Source organism: Sarcophilus harrisii, chromosome 2 (genome assembly GCF_902635505.1).
Source record: "Sarcophilus harrisii chromosome 2, mSarHar1.11, whole genome shotgun sequence".
In the NCBI taxonomy this organism is placed as follows: Eukaryota; Metazoa; Chordata; class Mammalia; order Dasyuromorphia; family Dasyuridae; genus Sarcophilus; species Sarcophilus harrisii.
This window is the reverse complement of record NC_045427.1, coordinates 417,341,207-417,354,178: the sequence shown is the minus strand read 5'-3', so window position 1 is coordinate 417,354,178 and position 12,972 is coordinate 417,341,207. Positions and strand designations below refer to the sequence as shown.

General features: G+C 45.9%; 1 protein-coding gene across 1 annotated transcript; it reads right to left on the bottom strand.

Moving 5' to 3' along the window:
• Positions 1-6,687: 6,687 nt before the first annotated feature.
• DOK3 (docking protein 3) lies at positions 6,688-12,011 on the bottom strand. The gene is made up of 5 exons (XM_003756899.4): positions 11,629-12,011; positions 9,849-10,148; positions 9,328-9,427; positions 9,043-9,215; positions 6,688-8,265 (listed from the first exon to the last, which is right to left on the bottom strand). Exons 1-5 carry the CDS (start codon positions 11,692-11,694, stop codon positions 7,441-7,443), a joined length of 1,464 nt encoding a protein of 487 aa, XP_003756947.2. The 5' UTR covers positions 11,695-12,011; the 3' UTR covers positions 6,688-7,440.
• Positions 12,012-12,972: the final 961 nt, after the last annotated feature.

Below are 12,972 nucleotides of genomic sequence, written 5' to 3'. Positions count from 1 at the left end.
TAAAGGCCTGTCCAAAGATTTCTTTGTATTCTTCCAACTTGTTATTCTTACAATACTATATTATTCCATTCCAAATGCACCATGATTTATTGAACTATTCTGTTGTTGGACATTTAGGTTGTTTCCAGGTTTTTGTAATTACATAACATTTAGAAGCCCTTTCACTGCATTGTACTGTTCCCTGGTACCAATCTCTAAGCACCCACCAAAGCCTGGGCCACAACAAACCATTCCAGAGTGACCACACACACACACACACACACACACACACACACACACACAATCCTTCTTCTTTTCTACCAAACACTATATATCTTGTCCAGGAAACTACCCTTTATCCTTCACTCTATCTCAGGGAACTAACCTGCCTCTCCTTCCTCCCCCCTTCCCCCCAAATTATAGCTCACTTCTGTGTAAATGCTACACAAAGCTGACTCAGATCTGTGTCTTAGCGGACTGCATCCCTGTATCCAGCTCAGTTTGATTCAACCAACTTTATTACCCATGGAAAATAGCCAGGACAGTCACCTTCAAAGTGATTACAATGAAATGAAGAGATTAGAACTACCACTAGCCACGGAAGCCTCTACCAGAACACCTTCACCCAGTGTTCCACCAACTAATATCCAAGGCAGATGGAGATGAGTTCTAAGGAGAGATCCAGGTGAATCGCTAGTAGAAAAGGGAAAAGGGAAAGAGAGGTCGGTTTCACCTTATATGTCAGGGAGGGAAATTTTCTTGGAAGAAGTTAGACTTGAAAGAAGTGAAGTATTTCAACAGTTATGTGGGGTGGGAGTATGGATGATTTTGAGTAAAAACACAGATGGGGAGAGGATAGAAGACCAAGAATGAAGAGTGGAGAATGGGTTATATTTCCTTCTGAGCCCTCCCTTTCTAGCAAAAGAAATGGAATTGGGATTTTAGAGAATCTGTGGACTGCTCCAAACTCATTTGAGTCAGGGCCGTTGCAAAGATGGAAATCTAGCTGCAGAGAGTAAGCCAGGCAGGAAAGCAATGAGCTCTCCATCCCTGGAGATCTTCGATCAGAAGCAGGGGATTAAAGGATGCCGTGAGATTTTCTGTTGAGGTATGGGTTAGGTCAGATTTTTCTGAGTCTCTTCTAGCTCTGAGTTCAGCATCTTCAGCATGTCCCGGGCCTCTCCCCTTTTGAGAATTTTTTTTTTTTCTTTACTCTTTCCAAGGGGCTTATCTACTGGAGAGAGGGAGGAGCAAGGCAAGCCATTCTGTCTCCCCCACTACCCTTGATGATCTGGGGTTTAAAAAGGTTAGGGTCTCCTACTGCATCCAGAATCATCTCCAGTCATCTTGATCTATATCTGGCCACTGGACTCAGATGGCTCAGGAAGGGAAAGTGAGGCAGGTGACCTTGCACAGCCCTCTCTCCCTTAAATCCAATTCACTGCATGTCTTGGTATCACCTCCCTGATGTCACTCTTTGAGAACTAAGGACAAACAACAACTTCTGTGATATCTACAGAGTGACCTAGCCTTAGCAATCTTGTTCCCAGTTGTAAAATTACAACTGACACAAAGATGGAGCTTTTCTTTTTTTTTTTTAATTAAAGCGTTTTATTTTTAAAACATATGCACAGATAGTTTTCAACATTCACCCTTGCAAAACCTTATGCTCCAAATTTTTCCCCTCCCTTCCCCCACCTCCTCCCCTAGATGACAAGTAATCCAATATATGCTAAACATGTGCAATTCTTCTATGCATATTTTCACATTTATCATGCCACACAAGGAAAATTATATCAAAAAGTTAAAAAATGAGAAAGAAAACAAAATGGGCATCCACTCAGTTTCCAGTTTCTTGCCACTACAAAAAAATTCCTAATACATTTTTGCATGCATAGGTCCCTTTCCCTCCTTTAAGATCACTTTGGGATCCAGGCCTAGTAGAAACACTGCTGGACCAAAGGGTATGCACAGTTTGATGGCCCTTTGAGCATAGTTCCAAATTGCTCTCCAGAAAGGATGGATCAGTTTACAACTCCACCAACAATGTATCAATGTCCCAGTTTTCACACATTCCCTCCAACATTTGTCATTATCTTTTCCTATCATGTTAGTCAATTTAATGGTACCTCAGAGTTGTCTTAATTTGCCTCTCCCTGATCAATAATGATTTAGAACATTTTTTCATATGACTATAAATGATTTTAATTTCTTCACTTCACACCATTTATCATTTGGAGAATGGCTTGAATTCTTATAAATTTGAGTCAATCAAATGCTAGAATGCATTTGTGAATCACTTCCATCAGGGCTCAACTTAAGGTTAACCTCCTCCCCCAAAGCATTTTCTGATTCTCTCAAAAGAGGATAAGCACTCTTAGATTTTCCTAGAGCATTTTAACCTTTTTCTTTGCCCATGTTATATTCTATCTTGGATTATATTTATCTATGTAGTACAGGAATCTGTACATATAAATACATCTACAATACAATACAATAGGTACATCTGTATCTATTAGTGGCTCAGTGGATAGAGTGCTGGGTCTGGAGTCAGGAGTACTTGAATTAAAATCCAGCCTCAGACACTGGGCTGGGTGACCCTGGGAAAGTCATTTAACTCTAATTGCCTCCCTCCTCCCAAAAAATGACCTGGAGAAGGAAATGGCAAATCACTTCCATATCTTTGCCAAGAAAACTCCAAATGAGGTCATGAAAAGTTGGATATGTCTGAACAACAACAACAAAACACATGCTACTTCTCAGTAGACTATAAACTTTTAGAAGACAGGAATTATGGCAGCATGCTGTAATGTAAAAAAACATGTTAAATGCTAAATCAGAAATCTGAGTTCGAATTCTGGCTCTAGCATCATCTGCTAGCTGTGAGATCTTAGACAAAATCACTTAGATTCACATTCCTTATCTGGAAAAAGTGGTTGGTTATAAAGAAGGTAACCTCTAAAGTCCCTACCAGCCTAAATTTACAATTCCATGAATTTTCATCTTTATGTCCCCATTGCCTAACATAGAGCCCTGCTTTCTATATGCGTTCTATAAATAAGTGTCACAAGCCCTAAATAAATCCCTGTTGAGTTAAATTATCCTATAATCTAGGAAATGGCAAACCACTCCAGTATCTTTGCCAAGAAAACTTCATGGATAAAAGTCCAAGACTGAACAACTGAACAACATCTTATAACCTTTTGTTAGAGGCACAGTTTTTCAGACTAATCAGAAAGGACCTAAAGGACCTCAAAGGCCTATAAACCCCCTACTAACAGTGGTTGGAAGCTCTAAGATTTGTTGTGCCTCAACCAGAATTTCACCCCTCCTCCCTACTTATCATTCATTCATTTTACAAACTTATCAGTTTTTAAATTTTATACAAAAAAGTTTTTTTTCCCACTTAATAGTATTTTTTCCAAACATAGTTTTCAACACTCACTTTTGTAAGATTTTGAATTCCAATTTTTTTCTCCCTTCCTCTATAACCTCCCCCCCCAAGACAGCAAGAAATCTGATATAAGTTATACATGTACAATCATTTTAAGCATATTTCCATATTAGTCATGCTGTGAAAGAAAAATCATAACAAAAGAAAAAAACCATGAGAAAGAAAAAACAAAACAAAACAAAAAAAAAGTAAAAACAGTATGCTTTGATCTGCATTTAGTCCCCATAGTTCTCTCTCTGGATTCAGGTGGCATTTTCCATCTCGAGTCTATTAGAATTGCTTTGCATTGATGTATTGCTGAAAAGAACCAAGTATCATAGTTGATCATCACACAATCTTGTCATTGTGTACGATGATCTCCTGGTTCTGCTCACTTTACTCAGAATCAGTTCATGTAATTCTTTCCAAGCTTTTCTAGAATCAGCCTGCTCATCATTTCTTATTCCTTGATGTTCATATACTACGACTTGTTCTGCCATTTCCCAAACGATAGGCATTCACTCCACTTCCAATTCCTTACTGCTACAAAAATAACTACAGCCATTGTTTTCAAGAGTTTGCAACATATACACAAATAAATATATACAAAGTATTTTGATGAAAGAGCGAGTGAGAGAGCAAGAGAGGGAGAGACAGAGAGAGAAGGAGAGAGAGAGAGAGAGGGAGAGAGAGAGAGAGAGAGAGAGAGAGAGAGAGAGAGAGAGAGAGAGAGAGAGAGAGAAAGAGAGAGAGAGCGCATTAGTGAAGGGAAGGATAGTTGGAAAGGGCTACATGGGAAAAGTGGCACCTGATCTTAGAATCCTAAGTAAGGAGTGTGCTCCAGACATGGGCAAAGGGAAGAAAGGAAGAATTGAGTCCAAGAAGTTGGTAGGCTCATTGACTACAACTTGGCAAACAGCAAACTAGAGTAATAAGTCAAGAGAGGAAGACTGGAGCCAAATTGTGGGAGGCTTAAAATGTCCACCAGAGGAATTTTAATTTGATCCCTAAGGCATCAGGTGGGGTTGTGGTAGCATCACACTTTTGCCTTAGGAAGGGATTTTAACAGCTATGGGGAAATAGGAGTGGAGACTAGGAAAAGAGCAGTTAAAGGTCCATTGCAATAGTCCTGGCAAGAATGATAAGACAAGGACCCAGTGAGTGAAAAAAAGGAGAGAGGGCAGATTCAAAATACATTGTACAGATGGAATCAATAGGATTTGGCAACTGGTGGGGGGAAGAGAGAAGGAAACATAGTAAAGTATAAATCTGGTGTTATCTTGGAAAAAATAAGGAAGTCTGAGGAAGGGACTGGTTAGGGGAAAGTTTTATCTTGCACATATTGAGTTTGTGATATCTATGAATAGAGATGTCCAACAGGCAGTGGATGACTGGAATTCAGGAATAATAGTAGAACTAGGAAGAGAGAAGAGGCCTTGATCTGGACTCTGAGTCCATAAGGATACATGGGAGTATGTATTCACATGTATGCATGTATATACATATTATATATGGTAGATATTGCTATTAGGAGAAATTGTTTTGCTTGACTTTACAAATCTGTTTCAAGGATTTTGTTTTTCTTCAATGGGGGAGGATTTTTATTCCTGGAAAAAATTAAAAAAAAAAAAAAAAGGTTGCATATTCCATCCCATCTCTGTTGCCCTCTATAAAGAAATAGCCCCCAGGGAGGAAGGGACTCAAATCTTAGCTTTCTTTACTCTCCTCAAATGGACTCTAAATGCTACTGGTTGCCGAAATTGAGCTGTCTCCAGTAAACTAATGGGAAAGAGTGGATATCTGTACAGAGACCAAGATAATGAGTATGTATACAAAGGGGGTTAACCGCCTCTCCAGAGCCAGTTTGCAGGAAGGCTGAGACAACAGGGAATAGAGTTATGGGGGGTGAGAGGAAGGGGACCACTAGACCAGAGAAGGCAGTGCCAGGTAATCCAATTCAATTCAACCAACTGTAAAGGCTCCAGGCAGCCTGCCCACCTGCTCCCTGCCAGGCTCGTGCCCAGGCCGTTGTCTGCCAGCCTCCATCTGGGCAACTACCCCAGACATCTCTAAGAACTGCATCAAGCAGCACCCTCTGCTGGTCCCACAACCCAACAGTTTTCAGGCCATGGCCAGGGATGACCTCAGTCAGCCAACAAACATTTATTCAGTTTTCACTAGGAGCCAGGCACTGAAAAAAATGACAGATACCCAGGGTTGGGCTGGATGCCCACCCTGTCTTCCTTGAAACAACTTCCTTTCCCCATTAGAGCCAGAGGAGTCTCTCTTTTTTTTTTTTTTATTTAATAGCCTTTTATTTACAGGTTATATGCATGGGTAACTTTACAGCATTAACAATTGCCAAACCTCTTGTTCCAATTTTTCACCTCTTACCCCCACCCCCTCCCCCAGATGGCAGGATGACCAGTAGATGTTAAATATATTAAAATATAAATTAGATACACAATAAGTATACATGACCAAAACGTTATTTTGCTGTACAAAAAGAATCAGACTCTGAAATATTGTACAATTAGCTTGTGAAGGAAATCAAAAATGCAGGTGTGCATAAATATAGGGATTGGGAATTCAATGTAATGGTTTTTAGTCATCTCCCAGAGTTCTTTTTCTGGGTATAGCTAGTTCAGTTCATTACTGCTCCATTAGAAATGATTTGGTTGATCTCGTTGCTGAGGATGGCCAGGTCCATCAGAACTGGTCATCATATAGTATTGTTGTTGAAGTATATAATGATCTCCTGGTCCTGCTCATTTCACTCAGCATCAGTTCGTGTAAGTCTCTCCAGGCCTTTCTGAAATCAGCCTGTTGGTCATTTCTTACAGAACAATAATATTCCATAATATTCATATACCACAATTTATTCAGCCATTCTCCAACTGATGGATATCCATTCAGTTTCCAGTTTCTTGCCACTACAAACAGGGCTATCACAAACATTCGTGCACATACAGGTCCCTTTCCCTTCTTTAATAATCTCTTTGGGATATAATCCCAGTAGAAACACTGCTGGATCAAAGGATATGCACAGTTTGATAACTTTTTGAGCATAGTTCCAAACTACTAGGAATCTCTTTCTTGTGAGAACACCTATTCCTCCCTCTCCCTCATTGGCCCCTGGTACCATGCTCAAGGTTGAGTGGGGAATGGGATTGAGGGGTTGCCCTTTATTTCAACAAGCACCAGGACATCAGGAAGGTGACACGGTGACATGCAAATGAACTGGATGGAAGTGAGGGAGGGATGGGCAAGGTCCCTGCCTCACTTTCTCCTCCAGCATTGGGTCCAGTGGCCAGATACAGATCAGGACTTCTGGAGATGGCCCTGGATGTAGTGGGAAACTTGGCCTTTTTAACCTAAGAGCTTCATACTCACTACAAAGGGCCCACCAAGGGGTAACAAATCTTAGTCCAAAATTAAATGGCAGAATAATGAATAAAAATCTAGGTCTCCTGGATACATTTCTGTCCTTCCCATTATTCCAGGCTCCCGGTCCCTTCCCACCCATCTCCTCAAAATAGGCCCTTCTATAACTTATGCTTTTTGCACTAATAGCATCATCAGGACCTTTGGTCTAATAAGGTTTGGGAGCCCCAAGGCAGAAGGTGTCTGTAAAAATGAGCTCAGACTGGGAGACATTTCAAGCTTCTTTCAGCTCTGACTCCTATCTGACCTCCAGAGGCTATCTCATTAAAGCCACCTGTTCCTGGGTAGGTCTCTACCTAAAGCAACTCTGCCAAGCAAGATTCTCTCCTGTATTCAAAGCTGAGGTCTTTTAGGACAACTTCTGCCTGTGCCAAGGTAGATGTTGGGAGGTGAGGAGGATGTGCAGAAGAAGACAAAGAGCAATATGGAGAGGGCCCTCTGGAGCAACACAAGGGCCGCAGCCTGAGGGAGGGGCTAAAGGGCCTTTATTAAGAAATTTCTGTACACTGTACATGATTCGAATGGGGAAGGGGTGCTGCACAGAGCCGGGTGGCCGGGTCCCAGCCCAGGTATAGGGTGCTCTCTCAGGCCTGTCCCTCTGCTGGCCCGAGTCCCTGGTTCCTCTGAGCTGGGACCTTCTTCCGCTCCCTGCTCAGCAGGGTCACAAGCCTGGCCTTGAAGCTGGAGTGACCCACGAGGCGCCCAGGTCCATTGTCCTCAGCCTCCTCTGCACCTTCCTCATTCAAGTCCAACTCAAGCAGCCTCCGGTACTGGGCCTCCAGAGTGCTATCCATGGTGGTCTGAGGGCTGGGCCAGCTCAGACACTCACTGTTGTCATAGATGTGGTAGTCCTTGTGGCCACCGTGGGAAGCCTGCAGCAGGCCTTCCCCCCGTTGCTCAGTGCCGAAGCCATCCTCCAAGGCGCACAGGTTTTCATACAGGTGCTCTGCCACGGGGATGGGGGCTGGAGCTGGAGCCGGAGCCGGAGCCGAGGCTGGATCAGGAGCCGTTCGGGAAGGGCCACTGGGCCACTTGGACACAGAGGCATAGAGCACGGAACCGGAAGGGCCAGCTGAGGAGGATCCCTCTGGTAGCAAAGTCCCCAGGCAGGGCGGCAGGCTCTGGGGACCGGTCTCCAGCACTACTCGAGCCTTCCCATTAGATGGTGGACCTCCCCAGGCCTCGAGCCCAAGTGGTGCCTCTCGCAATTCCCCCATGGGCTCCAAGGAGGGCAGGGAGGAGGCCCTCGACAGGGGACAGGGCCGGGCAGTGGCAGGCCCGGGCAGCTCTCTCTGGCGAGCAATAGCTGCCCCCACAGCACTACAGAGTTCTGAGGCCCGGGGGCAGCTGAAGGCAAAGAGGCCCTCACCAGAGTCACACCTCCGGCCAGCCTCGAAAGAGAAGATACCCTGTGGGAAGGGAAGCTGGTCAGGGGAAGGCAAGAACGAGACCCACTGGGAAGGGGAGGGAAGGGAGAGGAAGGAAGGGCACCTGAATTACAAAGAACACAGGTTCAAATCCTGCTTCTGATGTGACTGCCTCTCTTTGTGACATTTAGATGGTAGAGTTGGACTAGAACACCCCTAAAGTGCCTTCCAGCTTTAAATTCACAGAGGTTACAACATTAGGTTTGAAAGTCCAGAATCATAGGCTTTAAGAATCAAAAGCGTCTTTAGCAATTAGTTCAATCCCTCCATTTTACAATGAAAACACTAAGGTCAAGGAAGATTCATGACATGGCTAAAGCCATGCAGATCTCTGGAGAAGAGGCTGGTTCCCAGCTCCTTCCTAGGACTCCACAGCCCAGTGGTACACTTCCCACCAGGTCTTGGAACTCAGGCTAGAGTGGTCAATAGTTAGTGGATATCCTTGTGCACTAAAGAGTGGCAATGGGTTATTTTCTCCAAAAAAAACCCTGGATTCTTACAGTACAACTGAAATTTGTAAGATATTTGCAAATTCTGTCAGATTTTTAGATATTAAAAAAAGGTCCTCATAATCAAAAAGATTGGTACCACTAAAGTAAATAATCTTGTAATCCATCAATAAATCCTAGGCTAATATGGTTGGGGGTTGGCAATTATGCCCACTCCAACTCTGGAGCAAAGTCACAGGGAATTGGGAATAATATCCAGGGGTCACAGTTTACTGGAAAAGGAAGTGGGGAAGGGGTAGGGGCTCAGCACCTTGTCATGGCCAAACTTGCGAAGGAAATGATAGGGCCAGACGTAGAGGGGCTTCGGGGCGCTGGGCTCACTCAGATGGATGGCTTCGTGGCCAGTCACCAGGACATAAGGGCCTTTCAGCTGACAGCGAGTGGCCGCCTCTGTCTTCTGGACCAGTACTGAGAACTCTCCCACTGCAGAGGGGAGGAAATCAGTGAGAAAGGCCCATCCCCTGAGCCCTCCCACATGCCTGAGATCACACCAATGGGCTTGAGGGTGGAGGGAGCTGAGGCTCAGGATGCTTACTTTCCTGCCAGGATGAATAGATGGAATTTTCCTCCATGGGGACCAAGCCAGGCTCAGCAGGACCAAATTCACCTGTCCCTGAGGAACTGCCATTCATGCTCTGGAGATGGCAAGGGTAAGTAAGCATGGAGAAGAGTTCAGAGACAGTTCCTGGAGAGACTAGCTTTCAATTGCTACCCAACTCTCCACACCAACCCTCCACACCTCCTTCAGGTAGAGCACCAGGATTACCAGCACTCGCTTGTGCGCTCTCTCTCTCTCTCTCTCTCTCTCTCTCTCTAACACACACACACACACACACACACACACACACACACACACTCACACACACACTCACTCATACTCTCTCTCTCTGTCTCTGTTTCTTTCCCTCCCTTCTTCCCTCCCTCCCTCCCTCCCTCTGTCTCTCTCTGTCTCTGTCTCTGTCTGTCTCTGTTTCTCTCCTCCCTTCTTCCCTCCCTCCCTCCCTGTCTGTCTCTCTCCCTCCCTCCCTCCCTCCCTTTCTCCTAGCTCATTCTCACCGGAAATGCCAGATGACATATGTGAGCCACCCATGTGTGCCGGTGCTGAGCAGCCAGCATGTGGCTGCGTTCGGTGGTGGTAAGAAGGAAGGCAGTGGTGTCCCGAGGGCAGCTCTCACCATCTGCTGGCAGCACAGACACACAGTCGGCCAGCCGGATCACTCGCCTTTCACCCCGACGCCCTGTGGGTTTGTCCCCTGCTGGGCCACCACCACCATCTCTTGCATCCCAGCTTTCCAGTCGGGCCACTCCTGAAGGGCCATCGGCATAAAGGAAGGCCCACACCTTCCGCCAGGATTTCTGAAAGAGGAAGGCACAGGAGGAAATCTCGGAGCTGTTGCCTCATGGCTCCACCAGCCCACTGAAAGGCACCTGGGCTCCCTGGCACTCCTGAACAAAAGAGCAGCTATGGGTTTCTCATGCCCAAGACCCTGAGCTGCTGGCAAAGGAGGTCAGGCTTTTCTGATACCGGAGGTCAGGCACAGAGCTTATGCTCCTAGCTCAGACCTTCTTACCCAGCCTGTATCTGGTCACTTAGAGGTAAGGGCAATTCTCCTGGTCCAGTCACCAGGAACACAATATTCTCCCGCTTCTTTCCCCATTCCCCCACTCAGCCAGAAGTTTCTAGGCCAGTTATGCCCAAGACTGCCTCATTGGGACCAGTGTGCCCCAATCCAGCCCACTCACCACCTGCCATGGTTATACAAGTCTCTTCCCATTTAAGCCCAGGAGAGAGCCAAGCCAAGTTCAGACCAACCATGAAAAGACATAGGGAAGCTCCAGGAGCCAGACGCAGCCCCTAGCCTTGGCCACCCACACATACACTCGCCCCTCCTAGGGGGTGAACTCCATGTTGTCAGCATCCATGGGGGGAGGGAAATCCTTGGCTGTGTCATCAGAACAGGGGAAGGAAACATGCAAATAGTCACAGGGAAGGAAGTGGCCTGGGTATCTCGAGCTTCTGGCACCACCCAGTCTAACCTTGAAGTGTGTGTGCTGGGGGATGGGGGAAGAGATGATGGCATGAGAAATAAAGGAGGAGAAGCAGAGGTCAGAGGTCATTGAGGCAAGCCCCTTGAATTTACAGGTGAGGAAATGAGGCCCCCAGACATTCAGATTTACTCAAAGTCACCAAGGGTTTTAGTGTGACCCTGGCCAAGTCACCTTCCTTTGGGGGCTTTGGCTTTCTTTTCGGTCAAATGGAGGACATGGGTCCCCACCCAGACTGCCTCACGGAGCTATTGTGAGGCCTAAAGAAAGTAACAGATGGATGGGCAAGCATTTTGTAAATGATAAAAAGGAAATAAGCAAAGAATCCCAACATAAATCAGAAATGTAAAATGAATGCTCAGGTCCTTTCTCCCTTTGACCGGTTCAGAGGCCAGGCCCTGACTGACAGGACTCAAATTCCTGATGCAGGTTCTCCAGGTTCCCCAGGTTCCCCAGGTTCCCCAGACTCAACGCTCATTCCAGTCACAAAAGTACCTCCCCTCTCCCTCCCCCCTTCTCCCCACAGTCTTCCCCACCAAACCAAGACACATCCCAAGGTAACGGGGAAAGGAATACAGGCCAACAAGGGGCCAGAAGGCAGGAGATACATGAGGACTCTATTCTCTGCTCTGCCTTCCCTCCTTCCTCAGCTGGTGCCGGCCCAGTGCCAGACCATCAGTCCCACCCTCCCCACTACAGCCCGCAGGCTCAGGGACCCACGATAGCAGACAGCAGGTTCTTGGTCCCATTGGGGAGGAGGGGATGCTCTCCAGTCCCAGTCAGTCCCCACCTTGCCAAATTTCACATGTTGCTGGTAGAGGAGCCCATCCATCAGAGGCGTCTCTTGGGTGTCCATGGCTGAGCAGCCAGAGCCCAATGCTCAGACAGTAACTCTGAAGCAAATGGGGACGAGCAACTTCCCCTTCTTGCTACTTCCCTTCCCCCCAACCCCGGGGAAGGAGGGAAGGAGGCTAGAGTGGCCTGGGGGAGGGGTCAAGATCTACCCCTACTCCCCACAGCGCTGGGAGAATCTAGAGTGGCTTGGGGTAGGTCAGGGAGGTTGCTCTTCATCCCTGTGCCTGGTTTTTCTTCTGCCATGTGTGGAGGGAGGGGGGAGGGCAAGAACTCTGCCCTCCCAGCTCCAGGTCACAGGCTAGACCCATATCAGCTGTCTTTGAGACATGGGCTCTGTTGAGTCATAGGCTTCATCCTTGTCCCTTCCTGCTCGCTCCTCCTTCCCTCGAGTTAGAAAAGAGGGGGCAGAAGCAAATGCTCTATCTCTAATAATAACTACCATTTCCACAGTGCTTTAAAGTTTGCAAATCACTTTACACACATTATCTCATTTGAGCCTCACAATAACCATTTGATATCATTAATAGAGGTGTTACCCCTAAATTACAGATGAGGAAACTGAGGCAAAGGACTAAGTGACACTCCAGATCACATGACTAGAAAAGACAGGATTTGAATCCAGGTGTTCATTGACTCAAGTTCAACACTCAATCCATTTACTCAACATTGCCTTCTCTATCTACAATTTTAGGTTCCCCCCCCCCCATTTTTATTTTAAAGGTATTTTAAAAGTAAGTATTGCTTTTTTTCTGTCAATCTTCTTATACATAACAAAAAAAGGAAAAAACAAAAACAATACACACCTCTCTACATATAAATGAACCTAGAGTTGAATCCCAACCTAGGATAACTGGCTTTACCACCAAAAAAGGTATCAAATGCCGCAATCCCCCCAAAAACCTCTGCACATTATTGAGGGGAAGATTGGGGTCAGAGGGCCATGCTCAAGATTATATTAGTGGTACAGCTGGACTTTGGACTCCAAATCCAAGACTCTTTCCACTATGCTGTGCTGTCTGTCTATGTTTTTGGTCACACTTTTCTGCTAGTGACCTCCTTATTTATATCTTAGCCATCCTTCCAACGCCAGGTCATATTTTACCTCCTCAGGAAAGCTTTTCTTGACCATTTCAGCTTTATCAGCTCTGCCTTTTCCGAATTTCTTTTTTTGCTGAGGCAACTGGAGTTAAGTGACTTGCCTAGGGTCACACAAGCAGGACATGTTAAGTGTCTGAGACCAGATTTGAACTCCCGCCCTCCTGACTTCAGGGTTGGTGCT